General features: G+C 36.0%; 1 protein-coding gene across 1 annotated transcript in view; it reads right to left on the bottom strand.

Moving 5' to 3' along the window:
• LRPPRC (leucine-rich pentatricopeptide repeat containing) overlaps nucleotides 1-14,180 on the bottom strand; it is a 76,322-nt gene that overhangs the window by 17,049 nt on the left and 45,093 nt on the right. Inside the window, exons 25-29 of the mRNA XM_009870442.1 lie at nucleotides 8,373-8,441; nucleotides 8,029-8,119; nucleotides 4,686-4,828; nucleotides 4,485-4,572; nucleotides 2,183-2,306 (exon numbers count right to left, since the gene is read on the bottom strand). Of these exons, the coding sequence (XP_009868744.1) occupies nucleotides 2,183-2,306; nucleotides 4,485-4,572; nucleotides 4,686-4,828; nucleotides 8,029-8,119; nucleotides 8,373-8,441 (515 nt within the window). The remainder of the gene's footprint in view (nucleotides 1-2,182; nucleotides 2,307-4,484; nucleotides 4,573-4,685; nucleotides 4,829-8,028; nucleotides 8,120-8,372; nucleotides 8,442-14,180) is intronic.

Raw genomic sequence — 14,180 nt, 5'->3', positions numbered from 1 at the left:
AGTAGGAGTGCAATTTCCTTCTACCACATCACATTCTCAAGGAAGTTTCTCAGTTCTGAGAAAGTAAGTTTTAAAATTATCTGACCTTTTCAAATAAAAAAGTACTTATTTTCTTGCCTATGTTAATGCCCACAGTGAGGCTCTCCAAATATTATTTAAGTTTGGCTTCAAGCAGAATAAAAAGAAAAATATGTTAGCTCACATAAATGAAGGTAGCTTTTCCATATTTGACAAAAACATGAGGAGTTGCAGAAGTTTCAGGCCACTGCACACATTTAGGCTTTGTAGGAGTAATCTCTTTGTAACATGAGGCTGGAAAAATTGTCAAGCATGCAGAAATGTGTGCAAAACACACACATTTGCTATTCCTCAACCATGGGTATATACACAATCATTTTTCTCTATTTCAGTGAATAATTTAAAACTTACAGACTTTTGAAAATGCTTAATGTAAGCATCACTTTGTTAGTAGAAAAAAAGATACAAACATCATGAACACAGCCAATATGAAGCCTTTTCTGTCTCGATGCAACCGTGAGCTGTTACAGGCTTCTTAGAATGTCTTTTTCTTACACTTCTATGCTACAAAATGGAGTATGAGTGTTCCAAAAAGCACAGGGGTTAGGATGATTGTTGGCCTTGATCAGTGACCAAGAACAGAACCTCTTATTAAATGCTATTTTATTTTTTCTTAATTACCTCAAGGCTCAGTCCTTTAAAACACATCTCCAACTTTTTGTCTTTAAAATTTTCTCTTCAGTTTTCTTCCTGCATTTACATACTAAAACACCTATCAAAAGTGGAAATTCTGATTCACTGAAATACTAGGAACAACCCACCACTTTTTCTGCTCTTACATTCTGCAAATTACTTCTGATAACATGCAATACTTTGTGCACCTTCTTTACAAGTGTGTCTGAGCTAATGGAGCTGAGAAGTAGACAACGCAAGTACAAATTTTCAGTAGAAAGTTTGACTTCTTCCCTGAAGTATCTTTCAATACATCTTTTGATACGTATTTTCTGTGAATGTTTAACAAACTACCTAAATTTTATCAGCATTCTTTGTACTTCTAAAGCATCTGCCTTCCATCGTCTATTTACGAAGATTTATCCATTACTTTCATTTCAGAGAGATTAATTTGATAGACTTGTAGTTTTTTCTCGATACGAGCCATGCATCCATCAAGCATAAACACTTCTTATCACAGTGCCCAGTTACTGAGACCTATTTGAAAAAACTTTATCGTTCTCCTGAATCCAGAATTCAAATACTTTGTCAATTAAAGACATTTCACTGGTCTAAGCACTTTTAAAGAAAAATACAAAAAAAAGTCACCTTACACCAAAACTAAGTTGACTCTAAAAATTACTAGATTTTTATAGTGCTGTACACATCGTGCAAGTTATCTACAAGCACTTTCAAATTCACTGTATTTGGCTAGAGAACACGCCTGATAACAACCACTATTGTTTTAGCTGCAGAAACTGAAAGATTTAGATCATTTATTTTTTTGTTGCTCTCACCTCTACATTGAAGAGCAGTAATGCCTCAGTTTTGAAGGCTATAATCTGACCAGAACACACTTCACGGGCAGTAATTAAAGCCAGTGGTGTATCACACAACTCACTAAAGGTTAATTTGATTCTAGTGATTCTAATAACACACGACAGCAGGTTGGATTTATTTCAGAAGTGTAAGAGTTGGATCTAAGGTTTATGGTCATCTCCTAGCCACTGGCATCACAGTCAAACGTACCATTTTGCATTTGGCAGGCAGCCAGCTGCCAGGGAGCGTGGATAGGGTAGGACAGCAGCAGGGATGGGCATTGAGGGGAAGGCTCACGGGCAGTTAAGTGAAGGAATCCTGTCAGTTTGGATATTGCTCTAAAGAGGAAAAGGCAGACTGCCAGAAGGGTAGACTTTCAGTTCTGATGCCAAGTACATTTGTTGATACTGGTAGCTGAAATAAGCTATTAGCAGTACATACTGTCACTCTAGGATGGTTTTAATACATGCACCACCACCCTATGAAACACTGGTGTGTTTCTTATCAGAGCTCCCAATTACCAGTCATGACCTGTTTTCCCACTGAAACATAAGGACTTAGTTGAAAATGATACAGAAATTATTTAACATCCCCCCAAAACAATTAAAATCCTCCCAAACACAGAAAGCCTTACATGTGTTTCACTTTGAGAGCTTCTTCAAGACAACTCTGTGCTAACAACGCTTTTATAAGGGTGTCGTAAGAACGATACTGGAACTCACTCTTCCCTTGCGTTTTCAGGAAAATATCATAGGCCTCTAAAACAGGGGAAAAAAAAAGCCAAAATGAAATGTCATATTGCCATGATGTTGATCACAGAAAGAAATCCTCTATTCATCAGAAAGGTCCATCTTCAGTCTGTTTATGCTCTGTTTATATCTTTGAGCTCAAAGCTGTTAGTCACAGCTTGTTCCAAACCGCTTGTATCCAACCATCAACTGACACACACTTCCACAGAACAAAAAGTTTGCCACTGCTGCTCTTCTATATGTGGCTGTTGATTAAATACCAACACAGCTGGTTAGAAGGGGAAGACTTACAATTTTTAAAGCAACACCTAATTCTGGGGTATACAGTTACAGTGTCTGGTGCATGATCACAACAGCGTTTAACAAATAATATAGGAGGTGATTCCAATATGGGGAGATCAAATTATTTGGCTACGACAAGATTTATACAAAACATACAATTTACAAATATACAGATATTTAACAAGTAAACTACGCTGCATTTGTTTGACTGATTAACAGTTTTATTTCATGCATTCACAATAACTGTCAGTGTATGAAAAGATGTTACCAAAAAGGGGGAAAAAAATGCTAAGCACACTTTTCAGTCATTTATTTTTCTGAAACAAGATTATGCAGCTATAAACATGCAGCCAGAACTGCCATCCAGGCTGTAACATATGCTAGAAAGCTGTGTTAAGAACGATAAACCATTTTTTACATCTAAACTGTGACTGTGTTTATCATTCAGTGAAACTCAAAAAATAACACCTTTGCTAAATTGAATCATAGCTACAATAACCTTTAAAACTTTTCAGAACTACTTGGACTCCAAACTTCACCAGCATGAAATATCTCCTGGAAATACTAACTTTATCTGCCACAATACACGATTCTTAAACTCCTATAACATGAGATGGCACTCCCTATATACAGAATACCCAGACTCCACTTTAGAATTCTAATCAGCGCTCCCGCGACCAAGTAACTCTGTGGGGTCATTTTACTAAGAGCAGAGGTTAACTCTGTGAATGATCAACAGATTCTTCTTTTCAAAACTCGAAGTTTAAAATTTGTGTGGTCAGCCTCTAAAACATGCGGGTAACAGGGAAGAAAATTACTAGGTATCTTTTACTTTTAAATCTTCCTCAATTTGCAAAATTACTTTTAAAAAACCCTATTCAATTCTAGTTTCTAATCTGCTTTCAAGTGAGATGCCTAGTTAAATTCTCATGGTACAGGCAAAGAAAATAAAGATTTCAGAATATTCAAATGCTAGATTGGCAAATACCAGGAATGGACTGATATCCTTCCTTCTTTGAAAGGTCCATTAAAGCCAGTTTTGACTCTGTGGCCCTACTGTGGGATGAGGTGGATAGCAATGGATTTCCCATTACTTAAACACAGACTGAGCCAAAGGAATTGCGTTGAAGTGCACTCTTTTTCACATACAGAGGCAAATAGCCAGGCATAAGTTAATTCTGTTTCTGTCTGAGGCAGCGAAGTTTACACAAAAGAGCTATTCATTTTTCATAGCAAAACTGATCTGAAGCGGTCTCTCAAATAAAGCCATTTTATTTGTTGAACAGCGGTTTGGAAACAGTGAGCTGCGAGGACAGGCTTTGATCTTGTTTACAGTCTCTGGGGTTTTTTTGGGAGTGGGGGGAGGAACAACAGGAGGAAAAGTTGGTAATTGCCTTCCCAGAAACATGTCCCAGCTATTTCACTGGATATTAATCTCACTATACTCATCACGTCTTACGCCATAAAACTTGTGACCAGATAGCAGCTAGGTTTTCTAGGAACCATAAAAATAAAATTTTTAGCATCAATCCTGCGTATAAATTTAGTATCTGGTGTTTAGTAGGTATATTTGAAAATCTAGAACATGATGTTAACCCAACAGTATAAAGTGAACCACAGACCAGCAATACTTCAGCAATTTGAAAATCAGCAACTTCTCCACAGACTGGCTTTCAAATATGCATTTACAAGTCAGCAGTTCAAATGACATTTTAAATATTTTAGTGTATCCTTTTCATACCAGCTTCAAGAAGCACAATATTAGCAGGCAGCAGCATCATGTACCCTTCTTAATGTACTGCAAACCAACAAAAAGCGGCATCAAGTGTGTGTTTCTCCATAGTTACTCAAAATCTTAAAATTAATGAAGGGGGAAGAAAAAAAACTCAGTGGTTTTCAGTTTACCTTTTGCATTATTTTTCTTGCAAAGCATCCTTATTTTTCTCTCTTCTGTGTTAGGAACACTTAAACTTCTGGTAGGTTCCTGTCTAACCTTTAAAACAAATCAACTTGTTTAAATTACTGAAATGGTATGTGTTAACATTTTTAAAAGGAAAGAAACATATTCAAAATCGTTGCTTGCTAGGGAAGTTAAACTCCAATTACCTTTGGCGCCTCAAATGGAACAACCTGACCATTCTTCTCGAGTATATTAGCCAGTAAGGCTAGCGTTTTCTCACGAGGAACAACATTTTCTTCTTGAATTTTAGTCCAAACAGCCTCAGCTTTTCCCCAGTCACCGTTGTTCTCTGAAACAAGATTTAAATCTTCAGATCAAAACATATTTAGAGTATACATACGTATCTAAAGTGATTCCAAAAGGCATCTTTGGGAAATAATTCATCAATTCATCATATACTTCTGCTTAATATGATCATCAACTTGAAAGGTTCTAAACTACTTTTAACACTCAGAGGATATCAAAAAGATTTGTATACATTTTTAAACAAATGAGAAATCATTCATCCTAGCTTATCCTTCATCTTAGTTCTAATATTCTTGACTGTTAATTGTAAAAACAATTACAAATTTTTTTAAATTATGACAAAATGTTAACATTTTAAGGTACTACTTTGAAGTTCTATTCTGAAATTCTTGGAAGTAAATCCTCCAGTTATGTTGCTACTGAGTTAGAGTGTCTACCTTCCAGAAGTTTACCACTTGGGAGTTAAAGAAGTGTTCTAGGCCTTCAGGCTCTCATTTGGCTAAGAAAAGAACTTCACACATCTGAAGACTGTAAAAGGTAAGTTTTCTGAAAGAGGAAAATGTAATAAATTGTGACCAAATTCCCAGAACAACTGTTTTCAATGAGAACAGCAATTTATATATGTACCACTGTACATAACTACAAATAAATAGAAAGCTGGATGTTGTGAAACAACAGTTAACTACTCTTTAACTACATAAAGCAGGTGATTTTATGTGTATCCCTATCCTAAGTTACCAGGATAACTCTGACTTCTGGTTGTAGAAGCTACCTAACCCCAACATCTGCAAGCTGTAATCTGTGAATTCCACGGTTTAATTCAGAATCCCAGAAATTAAGAGATGCAAGGCAAGAAAGCAGAAGGTGGATGATGGAATGAATCATCCACCTGGCAATATCTCAGCCTGTAACAGCAGCTCTCCAGCTACTCTTCTTGGTTAAGGAACATCAGCTGCTGTGCAGCTCAGGCTCCACTGGACTAAGTTATAACACATGGAAAAGCTGGAGCTGCTGGCTGAAAGCAGCATCACACTTGGATATTCTCTAGACTTGTTTTAAAAGTTAGTGTTTTAAAGCTGCGTGTGTGGGTTTGCAAATAATATTGCAATGCAATCCTGAAACACAATAGTGCACTGTTTACTTCTTTCCAGGAGCAGCACGGGTTTAAGAAAAGACACACATATGTAACTTGGCTTGTCAAGATAACATTTGAAAACGGATTATTATGGCCAATAATACAGTAGGACACAGAATGTCTTAATGTTTTTTCATGTGTTTGTCCCTATGTTTGAACTCATGGGGCCACACTGAAAGGACCATGTCCACTTCTGGGCTCCACAACTCTAGAAGAGATGCTAGCAACTTGAGCAAATTCAGTCATCAAGACAGATGGGGCTGGAGCAGATAAAGTAAAAGAGGAACTCAAAGATGATTTCTGGACAGCCTGGAGAAAAGCAGGGTAAGAGGAGATCTGACTGGTGCCTTCCATTACCTAACTGACAGTTACAGAGAGGAGCAAGTCAGTCTTCTCTTGGAAGTGCACAGCAAAGGACGTAAGGCCACAGTTAAAAGTTGCTGCAATGGAGTGTCTGAGAACGACCAAACCCTGGCACAGGTTACCCAGGGAAGTTGTTTGATTTCCACCCCTGGAGATACTCAAAACTTCACTAGACAAGGTCACGACAAGATACCTAACTTTGAAGCTGTCCAAGCTGTAGAAAAGGGTGAGGCCTCTAACTCCTGAGCTTCTCTCTAGCATAAATTACTCTGTGGTTCAAAAAACCGAAATGCATTGTTTTCAACATTTTTCAACATCACTTGGAGTAGATGGTAGGTTCTTTTTTTATATGCTTAAAATAAATCTGAATTTATGGCTTTGGTGCACAATGACAACTGTCTACTGTACTTGTGCATGGGGCAGCTCTGATAGGTAATCTAAAATGGTTACAAGCAGGAATGTGCCTGTTTTTTGTCTTTTATGGTGACAGAAACCCACAAATGTCTTCCACTTCTTTGAACAGATGGAATTGGTTTTGTCTTTTGAAAGAAGACTGAAGATTTTGTATGACAGAATTTGATAAATTGTATCTTCTTAGATTCTCTTCCTAGCAGGCACACTGTCAGACCTAGTCACTGCCAGAGGTGAACAGGATGAGTGGAGAGATGGAAGGCTCCCTCCCTGTTGAGACAAGATTGCTTTTCAGGCCTCATGATTTCTGATGGTGCACCAGTAGGTGTAAAGCCAGAATTGGGTAACTCTACAGTTTGGTTTTGAAGCTTTCTGAGGCTGTTCAGGAAATGAAAAGCAACATAGTTCTCAAGGGGTCTCCAGTCAATTTTTGTGGAAGTACTAATCTCTTGTGCTTGTGGTAAGCGCAATAGCAGAGAAGCCCCTCTTTCATTATCACATGCAAAGAAAAGTAGGCTTCAAATAGCATTTTATGTACATTAACACACCACGAGTTCTAGTCAACCAAAAATACACAGGAGGAACAGCCTAGAATTACTTCCAGCTCAAATACAAGTTTTCCTATGACCAAATATATCAAATTGCTGTAATGGCTCATTTATATACATATATATTAATCCTATCTTAATACAAAATATATACTTAAAAAAATAGAAATTTTAATTCTAGTTATTTTAGTTATGCATAATACAGTACGATATTCTGAATAACATAGCCAGCATACCCTGAAAAATATATAAGAGGAAATGAAAAACACTAGAGATACATCCTACACTAAGCCAGTAGCATAAACTTTCAATTTTAAAGACTGTTCTATTCCTGTAAATGATCCAAAAGTTAGGTTGTTGCTAGTGAAAAACTGGAATTTTTTTTTAAAAAAAGAATTCACCTTTCAGAAACAGATCCTATTTACAGGAGACTCCATCTCTTTATCAGTAAAAGATATAACAAAGAAGCATTTTTTTCTTCTTTAAGTGTATTAGAAACCAAAACAGAGCAAACTTTCAAATTAGTACACAGGACAATAGCATGGACTAGAAGAATTGTACTGTGCGAGTTCTGTGCAAGAGTTTGGGTATGCAAGTTTTTTTTAAAAAAAGAAAAAAGAAAAAAAAAGCAGCTGACTCTTACTCTCCCCCCTGCAAGATGTCTCCGAAGTGCTACCCAGGCTAACTGTACATAAGGATAAAACTCCTCTCCAATTTGGGGTTATTTCCAATCTCCAACCATGGAAGAAAACAAATACAACACGAAAAAATCACAAGCTCACTCACCACACCGTTGAAGCAGATAGTAGTACATCTCATCTCTATCACATTCAAAAAGATTTTGAGTTAATTCTACCAACTGTTCCAAAGTCTCCATCTTCGAAAAGAAAGAACATAGTTACACCTGAGCCCAACAACTTCTATATATGTGCACTTACCTGCTACACGCATTCAGCCAAAATAATTTCTGTTAAAGTACACAGCAGCATTTACACACAGCATTAAGTTCACTTCATCAGCTTGTCACACATCCTTTCACAAACATAGAAATCAAGCAATGAAATACTTCAAAACAATTTTTCTTGGACTATAATGACAGTGACATAGAAGACATCATACAAATCACATACCTGATTATTTGTTATACACTTTTTTGCAAACCACTGCAACCTTCCAGAGTGTGCTCTCAAACCAGGAGTCTGTAAAATATTTCCACAAGAAGAAACACGTTACTTGACATAGAACATTCCAAGGAAAAGTAAATTTCATCAACTCATAACAAAAGTTCATAATTTTTATTTGGTTTTTGAAACCCGAATGAAACGACAAGTTCACAAAAATCAAGTTAGGTTGCATTTATGAGAAATTTATAAAACCGCAGTCACATTATTCAAGACATTTTCCTTTTTGGTTGAACACTGCCAAAATAGGTGATTTAAAATGCACTTCAGATGAACTGAAATGTTAAATAATTCTTATCACCACAGTAATAGAGTGCTACTGCTATTATCCACAGCAATCCTTTGTATTACTCATGGTAAAGAATTACACTAAACGTTTCCAAACTTTGTCTTCACAATGAAATGTTCATATTCAACAGCCCTACAGTGCTTTGGCAACCAGATAACCATGCCTCTCAACTGCAACATCACCATTTGGTAGTCCTGTTCTGCCACTACCCTTTTTTTTTTTAACAGCTATTAATACCTAACCTAAAAATGATAGTGTTTTTAGAAAATTATTTATTACTGCTCAGCAAGAAAAAACAAGAATTTACAGAGCAGTAACTGTTACAACAGTAAAACGCTGCCAACTCAGATGTCAGGTATGCTAACTGTAAGGCAATTCCTATCCCAGAACAGAGCAAAGGCTTTCTCTTACATGGCTATTAATGTATAATAGTCAATACGCCATAGTTCTTTCTGTTATCAATTTTTCCAGGTTTGACAAGCCTCTGCTTATTCTTTTGTTGTTTTGATCAGACTGCAGCTACGAAATACAGATTCTAAAAAGGTTTCAATCTCTGGAAACTCCAGCTGGTACAGACTACCACAATGTGCTTTCTTAGCACCACAGACCATAATCAAAATATCAGTTCCTCCACTGAAATAAATTCTTAGACATAGAAAAATTCAAAGTTACCAAAGAAAAACATTACAGGCATGCCAGTACTTAAGTCTGATGCATCTGTAAAAAGATCTTTGTGCAAAGCATCCCATCATTTTCACTTCTTACCCTTCCCTCCCACAGAGTAACTGGATTTACTTTACACTCTTGTTTTAGCACAAGTATCATTTACAGAGAGGACTTTGCTTTTGTTTCAGGTGTCCAAATTCACATTAATACAGCTCAGAGTGATTCCAAGGAAACACCTGTTCATCCCTACAGAGAAAGACATATTGTGACTCTTGAAGGCCTTTAGCTGTTATTTTTATAAGAAATCTCTACCGTTTAACTTGAAGTGCAACTTCCAAAATTTCAACACTACTCCACAAAAGAGGCACTTTAAATAAAAACCTGTAAGAAATACTAAGTTCCAAAACAGTGGAAACAGTCATCATTTTAAAAGTCCATTTGCATTCTGTCTGTTAACACATTTTCCGTATTCTCCAAGCACAGAATTATTACCATTACAACTTTCTGAAACAAATCAGCACATACAAGAAAATCTGCACGCAAAACTTCAGTCAAAACTCAGAATTTGCTAAACATATAGGAAACAATGCCCTGCAGAGTAAATGTTATACCATATAATCCTACCAACCATCCAAACAATTTTATGCAATTATTTTAAGGCTTTTTTTTAAAAACAGAACATTAACTCCAGTTATTTAACATGGAGCACCTTCTCTACATATTGAACTGTACTATAAAAATAGTCTCAACCCAAGAGGTTACCTAAAAAAACGTGGCTTCTCAAGTATTCAAAACAGTATATATTAACAGTTTTGCTTTCCATGTAGTTGTTTCTTTCCAATTAGTTTTTTTTCCACAGTTATTTATGTTTATAGGTACCTGTTCAGTGCTTTTTTAAGAGCTACCAAGGAGTTTCACATAAAATATGGTGACAACTAAGTCAAGAATTAACATCTTACACAACAGGCTCTTGAAAATGAAAAAGAAGAAAGTGTGTTGCCTGCATTTGTAGCTAATCCTCTTTAGGACATGGCAAAATTCAAATGCTGAATTCACTTACAAGTTCCAATATCATTGCTGATCCGAATGCCAATGAACTCAACAGCTCCAAAGCTACAAACTTTTTATAGTAAATCCTTTCCTGTTCGGAAATGATTGATGTGTCTGTCACCACAAGGACAGCTGAGTTATACAACAGATATCCTTGTGCTTCATTTTGAAATTGAGAAGTGTTTTCACATACTGCAGGTCTCAATCATCAAAAGAACATCTAGGTCAGATTAACTAAATCTCCAGGGCTTGCCTGATAGTCCATATTTGTAGCTTATCCCTTACCATCTTAGGGAATTTTAAACATTACATTTATCAGAAAGCAGGCCTTTTACAATACAGCAGATGAAAACACAGAATAAAAAATAATGTAAGGAATAAAAAAATTTAAATAAAAAATGATTACTCTAATTATTCTTCTAAACTCTCATTTACAATTTGACCTTGCTTGTTTCAATGGACTAAAAAAATTGATTATTGAGTCTTAAGTGTTTTGTTGGGTTTAAAAAAAAATAATTCAGACATTCACTGCTTCAGAGACCGAAACAACTATTGAGAGTCTCAAGCAATTCATGCAACGTATAAACAGGGAGCTCTTCTGGCTTTTAGATTTTCTTGGAATATAAAACAGTTGTACTTTATGAAACTACACATCCATCTAGTTTGTTACTCTCTCTCTAATAGTGCCTACAGGATAAGATAAAATGACAGAAAAACCAGAAATACTTCCCCCTGTTTCTTCTCCAGACTAAGCAGAATTCATCTACTTCATCATCTCTCCCGTGGAAGCCATTCAATAGTTTTGATCATATTTGTTACTATCTTCCTGAGGCTCAGCATACAACCCTACCTTAATTTACTCACTGATTCTAAACCTTCACACACAGAAAACTAACTGGTGGGGGGGAATAAAAATTAAAAAATGCTGCTTTTTTAGAAAACCTCTTGCCAAGGTGCACTCAATCATGTGAATGCAACAATCCTAACACACTGAAAGCACTTGATTTGTTCTCCTCCTTTTAGAACCAGCCACTTCAGACAGGTGACAGAAGGAAAAAATCTTTTCTGTACCGGCATTTTTATTTGAGCTCATTTCTACTTACTACAGCTGAAAGAAAACAGTTTGCCTGGGAAAAGACTGACCTGTCAGAGAGGAATCTAATGTTTTTTCCAGATTTTTAGATAATGATAGAAATATTCAAGTTTCATTTACATCAATGTTCTGTAACTGTTACAGCTAATAGACCAACACTACAAATTTTAGCTTAATAACTCCATTTTTAAAAAGTTAGGTAATTTACGGAAGACACACGGAAAATATTTATTTACTTCTCTTGCCCAAAGCAACCATCTTTTTAAACATGAAACTTACTTAGAGAGAGGATCCACAAAACCCAACATACAGACCAGAAGCCCTGGGTATCGTTCAAAGAGGACTTTCAGAAATTAAGAGTTAAGAATGATCCAAAACAGTACCTATTTTGCTATAGCTGGCTTAGGATGTAAAATGATTTAAAACCCAGTAGAGTATTTTTTTTCATTTGGCATATACATGACATGAGATGGATAACTCTTGATTGACCCTTTCCACCACCATACATCTACAAACTACTACTGCGCACTGTTTGGCAAAATAATTGTTACACAACCTGGACAACTTATACTGTGAAAGACTTAAATAACTTCATTGTGAATAAAACACCAATTCTAACCATTACATTTTAACTCTGCCTTCCTTCAGCATTTTGTGCTTTATTTTAAATCCTTATACTTTCTTCCCAAAGTTCAATCTTTCTTGGAGAAACAGCTGAACAACCACCAATCCAAACCTATTGGAAAGAAACATGCAAATTTTATAAACGCCAACCATGCCACACTTTCTGATGGTATTTTTTGGACAGGTAGTTCCATTCATTACTCTCCTTGCAACTGAAGAAGCCAGTAATAATAAGAGACAGCTAACGCTGCTAAAGGAAGAAGAATGTTTCATCATGAGTTACATCAACAGCCATAACAGACTTATGCTACCAGTACCAGAACCAGTTACTGAGATTTAGATGCCAAAGCAATGTCTTGCAGGAAAATGCGTTACTTCTCCGAACAGACAGCCTTGAACAGACAGCTATAAGAACTGATGCATGTCATTTCTAACAGAGTTCTCTAGCATAAGCATCAGTGAATACAGAACACGTGATAGGAAGTTCTTAATTTAAAGACAGATTTTTCCCTGATTCCGCAAAAATGTCTATGGAAATCTCAGATTCCATGCAGCTTCAGTAGAAGCCCGGGGTATTTTTGCATGGCAGCTGACTTGAACAAAAGTTTTCTCACAACACAAACACTGTATGCTATGCTTGAATCTCCCCCTATGTTGGAACTCTTGGCAGAATTCCTCACTTTTTACTAAGCAGGAGGTGTACTGCTTAATCAGAAAATGAAAAGAATATCCAGGTATAGTTTCTATACCTTATGTAGCCATCTAAGTCAGGTTGGTAGATGAGATGGTTAAAATTATCTTACACTTCAGTTACATATTTACCTTGTTAAATATTCTTTCACCCTCAAGTAGCAATGCACTATTTTAAAAAGTAGCGATTAAAGCATTTACATCAAGGTTTTCTTAAAAATAATCTTGCATCTACGTTCCTATTTGTGAAACAAGTATACCACTTTGCTGTACTTCTTACAATATGTTATAAAGATAAAAATGTAAGTGAAATATCATAGTAGGATACAGAGAAAATATAGAACAATATTTTCATTATTGGCTATGAACATACAAACTTTCATGCAATAGTCCCAAAGGTTATAAAAGATGCAGCTTTAAAGACTGAGAGATGTAAAAAAAAATCTGTCCATCAAAAAGCATCTTTCCTGTTGCAATGGTATCAGCTATCTAGTAAAATGCATTACTTCTCTCTAGCTCAGCTTTCCTTTAAGTCATTGTACTACCAAGATGACACTAGAGCTACATCTGTATACGGCAGGTGATGGAGAGGAAACCTTTTCTGCAATTTCATTTCCCATCTTGAAAGAAGTGTAGCTCCTGTGGATTTCAAAAATTATTTTTTTTGGTGATGGCACAGAAAGACATCCTCATTCACTGCTCTTTCTAAGCAAAAGAAAACTTCATGAACTGCTTATAACCAAGATGAAATTTCTTTAAAAAATGAGAAAGTGCTTTTGTTCTTCGTAAATGATTTTGCCTAGAAATAAATATGACTAAGCACACATCAATTTCCATAATAGGGATTTCTTCAGTAAGAAGGTAATCTGAAACATTCAGACACTTCCATGACTTTTTGGGCAAGGGATAACTGCACAAAAGCTTGAATACAATTAAAGTTGTGCCTTCAGTACGAATATTTTTCATGTCTGATAATGAGGGCAAGTACTCTAATGCAGCACCAGAGCTTTGAAGGTTATTAATTGCTCCACTGCCAGTTATGCCTTGAAATCTACTCAGTTACAGTGTATTTGATATTTTATTTGGGCTACTAGATATTTAACAAAGGACAAAGGGACACACGCTTAATATTTAACCTCCCTAACTCTTCTGTTGGGAGCAATTATAATACAAACACATGTTCTACTTTCTGCCTACCCTACACTCACCGGATGGAGCTTATATCTACTAGGGTAATTTTTACATAAAAAGCAGCAGTAATTCATAATGAGAAAACACAAAGATTACAGTCTCCACTGAGAAAGTTTTTACTGTTGGTTTGTGGTTTGTTTTTTTTTCTGAAGTA

The sequence above is a fragment of the Apaloderma vittatum genome, unplaced genomic scaffold, assembly GCF_000703405.1.
Source record: "Apaloderma vittatum isolate BGI_N311 unplaced genomic scaffold, ASM70340v1 scaffold14285, whole genome shotgun sequence".
NCBI lineage: Eukaryota > Metazoa > Chordata > Aves > Trogoniformes > Trogonidae > Apaloderma > Apaloderma vittatum.
Note: the sequence above shows the minus strand (reverse complement) of the source record. Positions and strands in the feature narration are given on the sequence as shown.